Source organism: Chiloscyllium plagiosum, chromosome 30 (assembly GCF_004010195.1).
Source record: "Chiloscyllium plagiosum isolate BGI_BamShark_2017 chromosome 30, ASM401019v2, whole genome shotgun sequence".
Lineage (NCBI taxonomy): Eukaryota > Metazoa > Chordata > Chondrichthyes > Orectolobiformes > Hemiscylliidae > Chiloscyllium > Chiloscyllium plagiosum.
The window spans coordinates 1840325-1854740 of record NC_057739.1 but is presented as its reverse complement, the minus strand read 5'-3'; the positions used below and the strand labels follow the sequence as shown (position 1 = coordinate 1854740).

At 41.0% G+C, this 14416-nt stretch overlaps 1 protein-coding gene across 1 annotated transcript in view; it reads left to right on the top strand.

The window, feature by feature from the left end:
• The window catches only part of LOC122564592 (exonuclease mut-7 homolog), a 125810-nt gene that overhangs the window by 58727 nt on the left and 52667 nt on the right, over window positions 1–14416 (top strand). The window contains exon 6 of the mRNA XM_043719680.1: window positions 704–843. Within this exon, the coding sequence (XP_043575615.1) occupies window positions 704–843 (140 nt within the window). The remainder of the gene's footprint in view (window positions 1–703; window positions 844–14416) is intronic.

Here is a 14416-nt window from a genome sequence, read left to right as displayed (position 1 = left end):
TTATGTAGTAGATAGGGAGAGATCTCAGTAACTTGAGGGTAAAAATGAAGATAGTTAGCCAAGGAATCTGGTGGGACTCGAGGATGTGTTTACTGCATCATGTTGTTGTGAACTGGAATGTGCTGTCTTAGTGGAAGCAGATTCACGAGTAACTGTCAAAAGTGAACTGGATAATGAATTGGTGAGGAGAAATTTGCAGATCTGTGGAGGAAGGGCAGGGCATTGTTCTTTCACAGAGCCAGCATAGTCAGGCCAACTGGCCTCCTGCACTGTACAGTTATATGAACTAATTTGATAGCTTCCTCACCAGAGACTCCACTTTCTGTTGTTCTGCCTCTGTCCTTGGGAACTTCACCAGAGGACTTTGACTTTGTGCCCAACCTGCTTTTGAATGTTATATTTCTATTTACCTCTCTTTCTCCTTTCTACTTGCACACTCTGGAAATCCCTGTATAATGCTGTTACTGCAGGTTCACAACTTAGAAGACAATTTGTATTTAAAATCTAAATTGGGAGGATATGCAATGAGGAAAGTAACATTCCTGCTTGTGAACTGGTCCAGGAGTATTTTATAGAGCTAAATCTGGATAAACTATCTTATCCATTCATTCATCAATGCTCAATCCTGTTTAAACTTCTAATCATTCCTCATTCACTCTGTAAAGATGGGACCCTCATGAACAGTTTTATTCTCTTAATGCAGGTCTGCATTCCACTCCTGCTTCAGGATAAAGTGAACCTGGTCGAGGCCTATATAGCTGACTATCCAGGACTACAGTGTGACTTGTTGCAGCTGCTGGATTCTTGGTGCCAATTGACAGTCAACATTGCAGACATCCAAAGGTATGATAAGTCTTCGGGCATCCCTGAGAGCTGCTAACTGCTCCTCCACTTGGCATGCTTGATACGTCCAGTGGCTGGGGTGGTACTGCTAGCACTGGGTCATGCCGGCTTCACTGCTAATCTGTGCTGTCAGGTAGGGGATGCAGGAATTTACTGCCCTTGGCCTAGGAATGGAAGAATCAGCCAAGGTCTTACTCATTACTAGGAACTCTGCTTCAGATTTCAGATGCACAAGTGTCAAGAGGTCAGGTTTGGAATGAACAGTGAAGTTGTGACTTTCCAATAGTTTTTCCACACATTCTGGGTTGAACAAGGACTGAAAACACCCTTCCAAAGTGTGGAAGCTTCCAGTTTGCCAATCATTATGTAACTCTGTAGGGAATTATTGCCAATATAGCAGTCAGCATCAGTTGACCACTTCTACTTCAATATGTCTCTCAATGTGACCCTGTAGTACTGACCTATGCCATTGCACAACATGTCCATCTCTGTAAAGTGACTTGATACATTTTCTGACGTTAATGTCTCAACAAAACATGTTGGATGCAGTCTGGTCAGTTGTGCAGGAAAATACAATTCATTCCAGATAAATAAAGCATTTTTGAGAGATACAACAAGACATGGAACTAGATGATAACTGAGACCATAATGAGTACTGAGGAAAAACAGGAACTTTACAGAATATATCCAAAATCTTTAAGGGAAGCAGGACTGGTCAATAATGGAAGTAAAAAGACATCTTGAACGCTTTCCTTTATTCACCAAGACATAGAACATAAAAGCAAGGAATTCGCATTACCGTATGCCATACAAGTTAGAACACTGATAGAGTACTACACACAGGTCACCACGTTATAGCAAGTGTGTGACTGTACTGGAGAGGGTGCAGGTAAGATTTAAGATGATGATCACAGGATTAGAAAATGTTAGTTATGGGAAAAGATTGGTCAGTGTGATGAAAGGTGTTATAGCATTTTAATTTTGGGATTTTAATTACAAAATAGAGGGAGGTGGATGTGAGTCAGTTCTATGAAGATAAATGTTTTGAAAACCGTTTAGAAAGTCATTTGGAACAGTTATCTCTGTGCATCAATTCCAAGGAAGCCTCTGCAGCCATGGCCAGGTGGTTAAGGCGTGGACTGGAATGCTCTGAGGTTTCCCCACTCGGGTTCGGTTCCTGCTGACTATGGATAGGACCTGAGAGCGCATAAAGAGTGAATTTCTTCCCCTTTCAAATCTAACATTGAGCTTGCTTTGTGCAGTTCCTGTGTAGCCAATAGCTTTTATGCCTCACTCTGTCGACACATTGTCCGATCTGTTTGTTCTTGTTTGCTATGTTCTGCCTGTAGTGCTTCCAAAAGAAAGCTTTTCACTGTATTTTGGTACGTGTGGCAACAATAACAATAAATCCAGTCAGATCAGAAAGCCTGTGACTGCAGTCAGATGCATGGCAGGACCCTATGTATTGGTAATGGATAAGCTGTTTATACTGTTGTGTAAGATTAGGCCATTGGATTAGTTTTGATTTTAGAACAGAAGATTCATAGAATCTGTACAATGTTGAAGCAGGCCATTTGGCTCATCCAGTCTACAACACCCCTGTGACGAGCATCCCACACCCCCCAGTTTATCCCTGTAACCCTACATTTCCCATGGCTAATCCACCTAACCTGCACGTTTTTGGACTGTGAGAGGAAACCAAAGCACCCAGAAGGAACCCACGGGACAAGGGAGAACGTGTAAACTCCGCAGAAACTGTTGTCCAAGGGTGGAGTTGAAAACTGGTCCCTGGCGGTATGAGGCAGCAGTGCTAAATACTGAGCCACCATGCCGTTCCATGATTCAAGATCTTTGAAGAATTGAGTTGAGTTGAGAATCCAGTTTCAGTTTTCTGTAAGCAGGAGAATCGAGTTATAATTCACGAAAATCTGTCACTTCAGCCAAAATACTTTAGTTTCTGAAACTTCTAAACCACGAGAGTTAGATATAAGTATTAAAGTTTCATCAGTCAGATTTGTGAAAGGCTCATGCTAATGAACTCGGAAAAGATTGGATAATTGTCTTCTCAGTCTAAGGAAATGAAGGTGGGAGGAGTCAGTTATGTTAAAACGTAATGTCTTGAGATAGTGACATTTCTCTGGAACTAAATATCAGTAAAAGAATAGTGTTGGGAAATTTTGTTTTGCTGTGTGTGGTAGAGTCTTTCTGCCTGCAATAAAATGAAGGCAGTAGTAATGTGGTAATCCAGCACTCCAGACTAATGCTCTGGGGACATGGGTTTGAATTTTACCATGGTAGTTGGTGAAATTTGAATTCAATAAAAAACAAATAAAAATCTAGCTTTAATGGTTATCATGTAACCATTGTTGATTGTCATAAAAACTCATCTGGCTTGTTAATGTCCTTAATGGAAGGAGATCTGCTTTCCTTTCCTTGCCTGGTCTGGCCTACATGTGACTTCAGACCTGTGGCAGTGTGGTTGGCTCTTAACTGCCCGCTGAAATGAAAGCGCAAGGGCAATGATGGCTTATCAATGAATGCTGATCTATGTTCCATGAACAAATACAAAAGATAGCTTTTTGCTTTTCTTTCTTTTGTAAAATAAACTTATGTTCCGTAGTTAAAGAACATTTGCAATTTTGTATGAATATGTTTGAGTAACCACCATGAGAAGGTGGTTAATTAAAGTAATTATAATTAACATAAATTCTTGTAATTAACTATAAGAACTAAACATGGGATCTATCAAGCCAGGTCTGAGATGATGTGACATTTCCAGTATCTGTGATCATAATGGACAAGAACAGAGGAGGCTGAGGAATTACTAAATGGAGTTTTGTAAAGTTATGAGAGGCCTACATGGAGGATGACCTACTTTTACACTAGCAGAGGGTACAAAAACCGTGGGACACAGATTTAAAATAATTGGCACGAGGACTAAAGGTGATTATGAAGAAGTATTTATTAGGGGATATTGGTGAGAACCTAGAATCACTGCCTGACAGAAAGAGAGGGAGAAATTCATGGCACATTTACAAATGATCTGGGTGAATCTCCTTGAAGAGCCTATGGTTCACGACCAAGTGCAAGTCTATGGTATTAAACTGGGAAGCCCCTCCCTCTCCATCCTGTGATCCACACCCCCACCTCCCCATGCTGCCTCCCCATCCCTTCCTGTGTCGCCTGTGTCTCTGCTGCCAGTGTATCCCTGCGCTTCCAATTATATGCCTCATGTAAGATCGGGAAAGAACCTGTTCTGTTTGGTTTGGTAATATTCTCAAAACCATACTCACCAAAAGTGAACCTTTGGGAATATTTATTCAAAAAGACGAGAAAGATACAATCGTCTGAACCATTTTTAGGTGTGTTACTGCAGTTGGTGGTTTCACAGTTCAGTTTTTAACCACAGTGAGCTTGAGGAGCTGGCAGTCTGTGCCTCTAGGATTTCAAATTGAAATGCAGAGTGCATTCATGCAGAGGATCTGCTGGCTGTTGATCAGAAAGCAGCACAGCTTTTCCTGCAGCCTGTGTGTGACAGGCTAGAATAAAGACTCTCTTTGATCTATCTGATGACTGAGACAAAGGAGTTGAGTCAGTGCTACACAATTAACTGATTTGCACGGAGCTTATTTATACAGATTGGCACCGAATTTCAAAGGGAGATTGATTGGAAAATCTCAGCTCTGAGAAAAGGCACGGGAGCGCGAGTGGTAGCAGCTGCTTTTAGATTTCGTGTAGGGGCGTACTGAGGGCTGCTGTTATACTCCACAAGGTGACTACATTTAAACAGAATTCAAGTCCCCACTTTTATGTGAAAACTTTATTTCAGTTAGCCACACTCCATAAAACTCTCACCCACTGATTACCACTTCTCCATTATACAACCAATTCAATCCCAGTTAACTCTTTATTAAGATATCCATCACCTGTTCCCTCATTCCATTTGGTCACATACATTCCTTTAGACCAGTTTACATGAGAACAGCTTCCTTTTTTTCCCTTTTTAGATAAACCAATCTATAATTAAAAAAACAAACCAAACATGCACGATGACAGACTATTTTCCCATTTCTTTGCATTATGTTTCCAAGTGTTGTTTTTCCAGTACATACAACAGCTCCTTAGAATTAGTTGATTTCTTTTGTAAAATAATTAGCTGGCTGCTGCAATCCATCTGTTTCAATTTGGGGATCACCCCATTCTCCTCCATCTTTTTAAAAACGGAAGTATTGATCCTCATTTCTTTTTTATTCACACACCGTCCTCAGTGAATATTATCCAATAGTGACTTATTATCAGTGTAACACTCAATAGGCTGCTGTTACCCCTTTCTGAATTCCTTCACAAAGATTCCTTTATGCTGCTCCTTATTATGCTAATTAAACATGACAGTGTCTGCTTTTAACTAAATACAAATCTATTTTAATAAGTTAATTATTAAGCCCTATGGAGATTTAACTCCATATATATACTTAACTTTCAGGGTGTTCCCACTGTGCCTCATTTGGAGGGTGAAGAAACACTTGCCCCTCAAGCTGGTCTCCTTGTAGAAATGCATCTTTATCTACAATCCCAAGCATTTGTTACTAGTTGAGCCAAAAAAAATCAAAATTGTTTTTTCTTCTTGGAGAATTTACCCTTGTATGTTAATTCCAGAGCTTTTCTTCCAGAACCAGTCTTGCTTTAGCTCTAAGTTCCATCAGAGGACACCTATTTGGTGCATATCCACCAAAGTAATAGGGTAAGTTATCCCCTATCTGTAACCTTTTGTGCATGCCCTAAATTCTCTCCAACTTTTTAACACTTATCACTTGGCATCTTTTTTCTTAACTTTCCTTCTAATCTGTGAATGACTACTAAGATTTCCCACTCATGGTCTTCTGCTTCTCAGGGTGTTTCTGTTTTTATCCCATTTTTCTTCTTAGAATGCAATACAAAAAGCATGTTTGTCTTTTCCTGGACTGCTACTGTTTGACTTCTGCCTTCTTTTATGATTTCTCTCAATGGGCCATGGCATCTTTCTAGGGGCACGTGTGGGCCTAGATACACTGTTTGAGCATTTTCTAGCTGTCCATCATTGTACTCCATGTTCCTGATCCATGGGCAATAGCCTACTGCCTCCTATCATTAAATTCATTCAGCTTTTATATTTCGCACCTTTACTTGTAGTAGTTGCATATATCCATTGACTAGTGCCTTCTGTCGATATTTGACTGTGTGGCAGTTGTTAGTTTTGGGACTAAAGACTTCATATTGACCATCTGAACTGATCTGCGTATCATCAGACTCGCTGTCAATTGCAGCAGTGTGATCGTCATACCTGTGCAAAAACTGAGTATGAGAAGTACCTTGGTTCCTTAATACTTTTAAAAACTTCTTTATAAATATGTCCTATTAAAACCCACTGGGGTCATGCACTGAGTACTGTTCGATTTAGAACATAGAAAAGTACAGCACAGAACAGGCCCTTCGACCCACAATGTTGTGCCGAGGATTATTCCTAATCTAAAATAAAATAACCCAACCTATGTACCCTTCAATTCACTGCTATCTATGTGCATGTCCAGCAGTCGCTTAAATGTCCCTAATGACTCTGTTTCCACCACCACCACTGGCAATACAATCCATGCATTCACAACTCTCTGCACAAAGAACCTACATCTGACGTCTCCTCTATACCTTGCTCCTAATATCTTAAAACTATGACCCCTCGTGCCAGTCAATCCTGCCCTGAGGAAAGATCTCTGGCCATTGACTCTATCCATGCCTCTCGACAACCACCTGATGAAGGTGCAGCGCTCCGAAAGCTAATGCTTCCAATTAAACCTGTTGGACTATAACCTGGTGCTGTGTGATTTTTAACTTTGTACATCTCATTACTTTGTATACCTCGATCAGGTCACCTCTCTTCCTCCTCCTCTCCAGAGAGAAAAGTCGGAGCTTAGCCAACCGCTCTTCGTAAGACACACCCTCCAGTCCAGGCAGCATCCTGGTAAACCTTCTTTGTACCCTCTCCAAAGTCTCCATATCTTTCCTATAATAGGGTGACCAGAACTGGACACAGTATTCCAAGTGTGGTCTTGTCGAGCTGCAGCAAACCTTCGCTGCTTTTAAACTCGATCCCCCTGCTAATGAAGGCTAAAACACCATATGCTTTCTTAACAACCCTATCCACTTGGGTGGCAACTTTGAGGGATCTATGCACTTGCACATCAAGACCCCTCTGTTCCTTCACACTGCCAAGATTCCAGTCTTTAATCCTATATTCAGCATTCAAGTTCAACCTTCCAATATGCATCACTTCACATTTATCCAGGTTGAACCCCATCTGCCATTTCTCAGCCCAGCTCTGCACCCTGTCTATGTCGCGCTGCAGTCTGCAATAGCCCTTGATAACAATGGCACCTCCAATCTTTGTCATCGGCAAATTTACTAACCCACCCCATAACCACCTCATCCAAGTCATTTATAAAAACTAAGAGGCCCAAGAACAGAGTCCTGCGGGACCCCACTCACCACTGACCTCCAGGCAGAATACTTTCCATCTACAACCACTCTCTGCCTTCTGTCAGCCAACTAATTCTGAATCCAGATAGCCAAATCTCCCTGTATCCCTCCTGACTTTTTGAATGAACCTGCCATGGAGAACCTTATCAAATGCCTTGTTGAAATCCATATACACCGCATCCCTTGCTCGACTTTCGTCGACCTGTCTTGTCACCACCTCAAAGAACTCAATAAGATTTGTGAGGCATGACCTACCCCTCACAAAGCCATGCTGACTGCCTTTAATCACTCTATGCTTTTCCAAATAGTCATTAATCCTATCCCTCAGAATTCTTTCCAAAACCTTGCTGACCACAGCCGTAAGACTGACTGGTTTGTAATTGCCAAGGATTTCCCTATTCCCCTTCTTGAAAAGAGGAACAACATTTGCCTCCCTCGAAACCTCCAGTACAACTCCCATGGAGAGTGAAGAAGCAAAGATCTTCACCAGTGGCTTAGCAACCTCCTTTCTCCCTTCCCAGAACAACCTGGGACTTATCAATCTTAATGTTTGCCAAAGTTTCCAAAACATCAACTTCATCCATCCTGATCTGGTCAAGCCTGTTTCCCAGCTCCTCCGAGTTCTCATTTACAACAAGGTCCCTTTCCTTAGTAAAACTGAAGCAAAAAACTCACTTAGGGCTTCCCCTATCTGCTCAAACTTCACGCACAAGTTCCCTATGCTATCCCTGACTGGCCCTACCTCCTCCCTGATCATTCTCTTATTCCTCACATATGAGTAAAATGCCTTTGGGTTCTCCCTAATCCTTCTTGCCAAGCCTTTATCGTGCCACCCTCCTGGCTCTCCTCAGTCCATTTCTGAGCTCCTTTCAGGTAAGCCTGTAATCTTCTAAAGTTGTGCTAGATCCTTGCTTCCTCCAACTTAGGTAAGCTGCCTTCTTCCTTTTGACGAGAAGCTCCTTTGTTCTCGTCATCCATGGCTCCTTAATCTTACACCTTGTCTCAGAGGAACAAATCTGTGCATCACTCGCAACAACTGCTCCTAAACAGTCTCCACATGTCTGTTGTGCCCTTTCTGTGGAACAATTGCTCCCAGTCTGTACTTCCCAACTCCTGTCTGATAGTGTCATATTTTCCTCTTCCCCAATTAAATATTTTCCCTTAGTAACTACTCCTTTTCCTCTCCAAGGCTATGGTAAATGTGAGGCAGTTGTGATCACTGTCACCAAGGCGTTCTCCCACCGCAAGATCTGACACCTGTCCTGGCTCATTGCCAAGAACCAAATTCAAACTGGCGCCTCCCCTCATCGGCCTGTCTACATACTGAGTAAGAAATCCCTCCTGAACACATCTGACATAAACGGCTCCATCCAAACCATCTGCACTAAGGAGGTTCCAATCGATATTGGGAAAGTTGAAATCACCCATAACAACAACTCTGCTACATCTGTATTTTTCCAAAATCTGCCAGCCTGTGTGTTCTTTAATCTCCTTACTGCTATTAGGATGTCTGTAGAAAACACCTAATGCGGTGGCTGCTCCCTCGCTGTTCCTAACTTCCACCCATACTGACTCAGTAGACAAACCTTCCTCAACAACCTTCATTTCTGGAGCTGTGATGCACTCTCTCATTAGCAATGCTACACCCCCTCTGCTTTTTCCACCCTCCCTGTTCTTTTTAAACATTCTAAACTCCAGAACATCTAGCAACCATTCCTGCCCCTGTGAAAACCATGTCTCCATTATGGGCACAACATCATCGTCCCAAGTACAAATCCATGTTCTAAGTTCATCACTCTTATTTCTGACATTCCTTGCATTAAAGCAGACACACTTTAACCGATCCCTTTGTTTCATTACGTGAAAAACCTTTCTGATAGATTCACTACATCCTGTCACTGCCCCACTGTAAAATTATTAATTTTCTTTCTTGGACCTCTCCATTCTTCGAGACCCTCTTTCTTATGGTAAACTGTATGTCCAGATGGATCCTGGTATCCAATGGTGTTAACGTTACTTGTTAAGGTTAGTTGAATTCTTTCAGATTTTGACTTCAGTGAAAGTCTGCATGCAGTGCATGAAAAAGTAGAACTTCTCCATTTGGGAGCTGACCACATATTACTCTTGGAACTTTAGGATTCCTACAAAAAAAAACAAGCCTTGGCCCACTGTGTGCTTGAATTCTTAGCATGTGCAGCCCACACTAATGCAGATAATTTACTGTTTGACCAATGAACCATTTTGTCTATTATTGGATGGTTCATTATAAATACCCCATTGCTAAAAAGGACTTTCTGTTGCTGTATTCGTGATTGCTTTGTTCATGTTTGCATACACATCTCTGTATTCATCATCAAACTCCCTCAATATTGAGTGAGAAATTTTGTCAGAGTATAGTTCCTGTCCGCTTTTCCAAAACTTTGCCTACAATTATTTTATCTTTACCATGTGTATTCTTCACTGACAAAATGGGGTTGCCAAATCTACAAAATGTAAAATTAACATGTCTTTTGCTTTATTGAATACCTTTAAATCCATGTCCTCTGCCTCATTGTAAATTCTTGCTCAGAGCAAACTTCCTTAATAGTGTAACAGTGTTCTTTGATCGTTCTTAAACATCTGCCATTTGTCACATCTCTTCAATGAACTTATTGTACTACTTACCCCTTATTGTCACTCTTCTATGGCCAGACCAATTTTGTATCCAACTTGCCAAGTAGCTATGGATCCCATCCAGCTTAATCTTCTGGACCAGCCTACCATGAGAAACCTTGTCAAATACTTCAGTAAAGTCCAAGTAAATCACATTTGTTGCCCTAACCTCATCGATCACCTTTGTCACTTTCTCAAAAAGCCCTACAAAGTTAGTGAGACAAAACCTCCCTGCATAAAACCTCCCTGCTGACTATCCAGAGTAAGTTAAAATCTTCGAGGGGAAAGTGATGGCTGCAGATGCTGGAGATCAGAGCTGAAAATGTGTTGCTGGAAAAGTGCAGCAGATCAGGCAGCATCCAAGGAGCAGGAGAATCAACGTTTCGGGCATGAGCCCTTCTTCAGGAAGGGCTCATGCCCGAAACGTTGATTCTCCTGCTCCTTGGATGCTGCCTGATCTGCTGCGCTTTTCCAGCAACACATTTTCAGCTCTTATCCAGAATAAGTCCATTATTCTCCAAATGGAAGCAAATGGCGAAAAAGGATACAAAGATTTATGTCAAGGCCTCAGCAATCTCCTCCCTTGCCTACTTCAGTCTCCTGGGATAGATTCTATTAGGCTCTGGTGACTTGTCTATTTTCATGCCTTTCACGACAGTCAACATCACATTAACATCTACTTGCCCCAGAATTTCAGCATATCCCTTTTTACTTTTACCAATATCCATGTCCTGCTTTTTGGTGAATAACGACATGACGTACTCATTAAGGACCTCATACTCATTCTGTCTGCGAGCATTAATTCCCTCCTTTGTCCTTGAGTGGACCTAACCCATTTATTGTTGATAAATGTGAAGTCGTGGTATCAGAAGAGCAAGATATTCAATGTTTCAGGTAGGACCCTTCATCAGGACTGTTGTACTTTTTCCAGCTCCACATTTTATCGACTCTGATTTTCCAACATCTGCAGTCCTCACTATTTCTAGTGAGCCTGTTTACTCTCTTGCTCCTCATGTGCTTATAAAATACCTTGAGATTTTCCTTACTGCTTTCGTGGCCCCTTTAAGTCCAACTAATTTCTTTTTAAAATTCTTTTATGCTTCCTCTATACTCCTCAAGTTTCTAAATTTCTTAAAGTATGCTTCTTTTTGACTAAAAGAAGTCTTGATATTTGGCACAGTCCAACAATGTAAACGCTAGAAAAGATTGGACATTTCCAAATGAATTTATTTAGTTTTGCATACAACCTACTGAATTCCAATGTGTACTTTTCCTCAGTACTGTCTCTTTTTTTAAAATTTGTCAATATCTGACCAAGCAGTCAATGAATGATCTTTTTGTTAAGTTTTATCTGTGAAAGTTAACTATCTGTCCAAAATTTCCTCTGTGTTAAATAATCAGTACAAAGACTGTAATGTTTTGATTTTCTTTATTTTTGATTGTTGACCAAAATGGGAAAATGGCTGGTTTATAAACCAAGGATAGCTGCACTTTTTAAAAGCAAATTGTAAGTGTTGGGTACAAAGCTATTTGTGCAAACAGGGAGGAAAGATTTATAGACGAGTTGGAGGCTTTGACCAGCAACAAATAACTGATTGGTCTTTGGACTAGTGACTAACTGTGAATGGCAAATGACTATGTGATTGGCTCCCAGATACCTTGGAGATATATGAATGTTTGGGAGAAGCCATCATATCTCCATGGGAGCAGAAGCTGTATCTTTTTACTGTAGTAAAACCTATGTTAACTGTGAAGGAAGCCAGTTTATTTTTCCCTCAGAAATTGCTGTAAGCCATGACTTTTAATCAGCAAGCCAGATACTTTATAAGTGAATCAGCTACCCTGTACCTTCTGCAAGCAAGTGAAGTATCTGGAGAGGTTTATTTATTAAGTACAGAAACCTGGTTCATATTTTTTGTCAACCTGGGGAATTTTCTGTACTTTTATAAAATCTTTATAAAACTGTTGTGATTATTCTAGGAAGAGCACGGCTTGATTTCCAGTGCATTACCCCATTGAGGCATGACATCAGGTTCCAAATCTGAAAAAGCCTTGTTTCTTATCCTGTTCCTGTATGGTAACAAAAGTGCTGAGGCCATACCTTGCTTCCTCTTTTGTAAAGAAGTAACCCAGGCCCACATTTGTAACTTCATTCTTCTGGTCATAAGGCTAATTTTCAGAAAGCAGATGGGCAATCATACCTTGATACTTTACATTCTGGCTTAACTATCCTTTACTATCAATGTTATACTGCAAGGATAACTGTATTCAAACAGAATTAAGTCCACACTTTTATGTGAGAGATTTACTTCAACTAACCAATCCATAAAACTTGCTCCATGTCTCGTGGCATTGTGATATTATCCCTACCTCTGAGCCAGGAGGCTCAGGTTTAAGTCCCACCTATACCAGAGCTATGCTATAACATTAAAAAATAATGAAGACTGTTGCGACGCAGTGGGTTGTCCCTACGTTTTGAGCCAGAAGGCTGGTGTTCAAGTCACTTGAGAGGTGGGTTATGATATCTCTGAACAGGTTGATTAGAAAATGTCCTCAACTAATTGAAACACCATTAACTCTTCGTTATTATATCCATCGCCTGTTCTCTCATTCTATCAGGTTTTCAGACCAGATCAGATGATAACAGATGCTTGTTCCCACTCTGGACACATCAATGATAAATAACTGCCAGTGACTGTTTGGCTAAGCAGTCTGGAAGAGCGTGATGCTGATGTATGCATTGACAGTGAAGGTCCTATATTAAGTGGGTGAACCAGAACAATTCAAAACTAAACCTCAACCAGGGGGCAAGGCCACAAGCACACACACTAGGAATAGACAAGATCAGCGCTAATGTCTTTACACAGTGAAGGATTGTAGATCTCAACCTAAAGCTGTGCTAATGAGTCTAAGAAGTCACTGTTGGCTGCACTGACCTCATGACACTAATTGTGTACATTTCTTGTGAATAGACTTTCATTGACTCTTAAAAGAACATCATAGAGTCATACAACATGGAAACAAACTCGTCAGTCCAACTCATCTGTGCCGATCAGACATCCCAATCTGACCTTGTCCTACCTGTAAGCAGCTGGCCGTAGTGCCTTCCTATTCATGTACCCAGCCAGATGCCTTTAAATACTGTGATTGTACCTGCCTCCTCCACTTCCTCTGGTAGTTTGTTCCATATACCCTCTGTATGAAAAAGTTGCCCCTTAGGTGCTCTTTAAATCTTTCCCCTCTTAGTTTCAACCTATGCCCTCTAGCTTGGACTGCCCCACCCCAGGAAAAAGGTCTTGACTTCTCCTTATCCATACCTCTCATGATTTTATTAACCTCTGTAAGGTCACTCAGCCTTCAGTGCTCCATGGGGAAAAAGCCCCAGACTATTCAGCCTTTCCCCATAACTCAAAAATTTCTGGTCTGAGCAGCATCCTTGTAAACCTTGTGTACCGTCTCAGGTTTAACAACATCTTCCTATAAAAGGGTGACAAGAATTGTATGCAGTATTCCAAAAGTGGCCTCACCAACGTCCTGTACAGCCGTAGCATGACATCCCAACTCCTGTACTCCATTGTCTGACCAATAAAGGCAAGTATTCCAAATGCCGCCTTCACCACTCAGTCTAACTGCAAAGAACTATGCTCCTTGCCCCCTGGGTCTCTTTGTTTGGCAACACTCTCCAGGGCCCTACCATTAACTGCATAATGTACTTTAAAGACTCCTTTTATTCATTCTTGTCAAAATATGTCCTTATTTTCTTTGATCACCCAACTGTGAAGCAACATAGAACATTTTTCTGAATTATCTAAATGATTTGGAGATTGGTGTTGAGGGCAAAATCTCTAAATTTCGAGATGGTACTAAGCTAGGGAAAACAGTAAATTGTGAAGATGCTGTTGAGTGACTTCAGACAGACATTGATAAGCTGGCCAAATAGGCAGACACCTGGCAGATGAATTTCAATGCAGAGAAATGTGAGGTAATGATTTTGATAGAAGCAACATAAAAGATAATACAGGCTCTGATACAACTTTGAAGGGAGCAGATGGACATTGGGTTTCAAGTGCATACTACCCCAAGGTGGCCAGGCATATTGAGACAGTTGTTAAGGCTTATAGAATCCTTGGGTTTATGAATATAGGTGTGGAGGATAAAAATAAGGAAGTGATGCTCCACTTCTACAAAGTATTGGCCGGATCACATTTGGATTATTCTGTTCAATTCTGGGCAGCTTATTCAAGAAAGCATGCTGAAGTCCAGGAGAGAATTTGAAGGAGATTTATTGGAATGATATCAGGAATGAGAGATTTTAGATACTAGGAAAGATTAGAGAAATTGGGTTTATTCTCCTTAGAGCAGAGAAGATGTGAAAGATGGCCTTATTGAGGTGTTTAAAATTATGAATAATTTT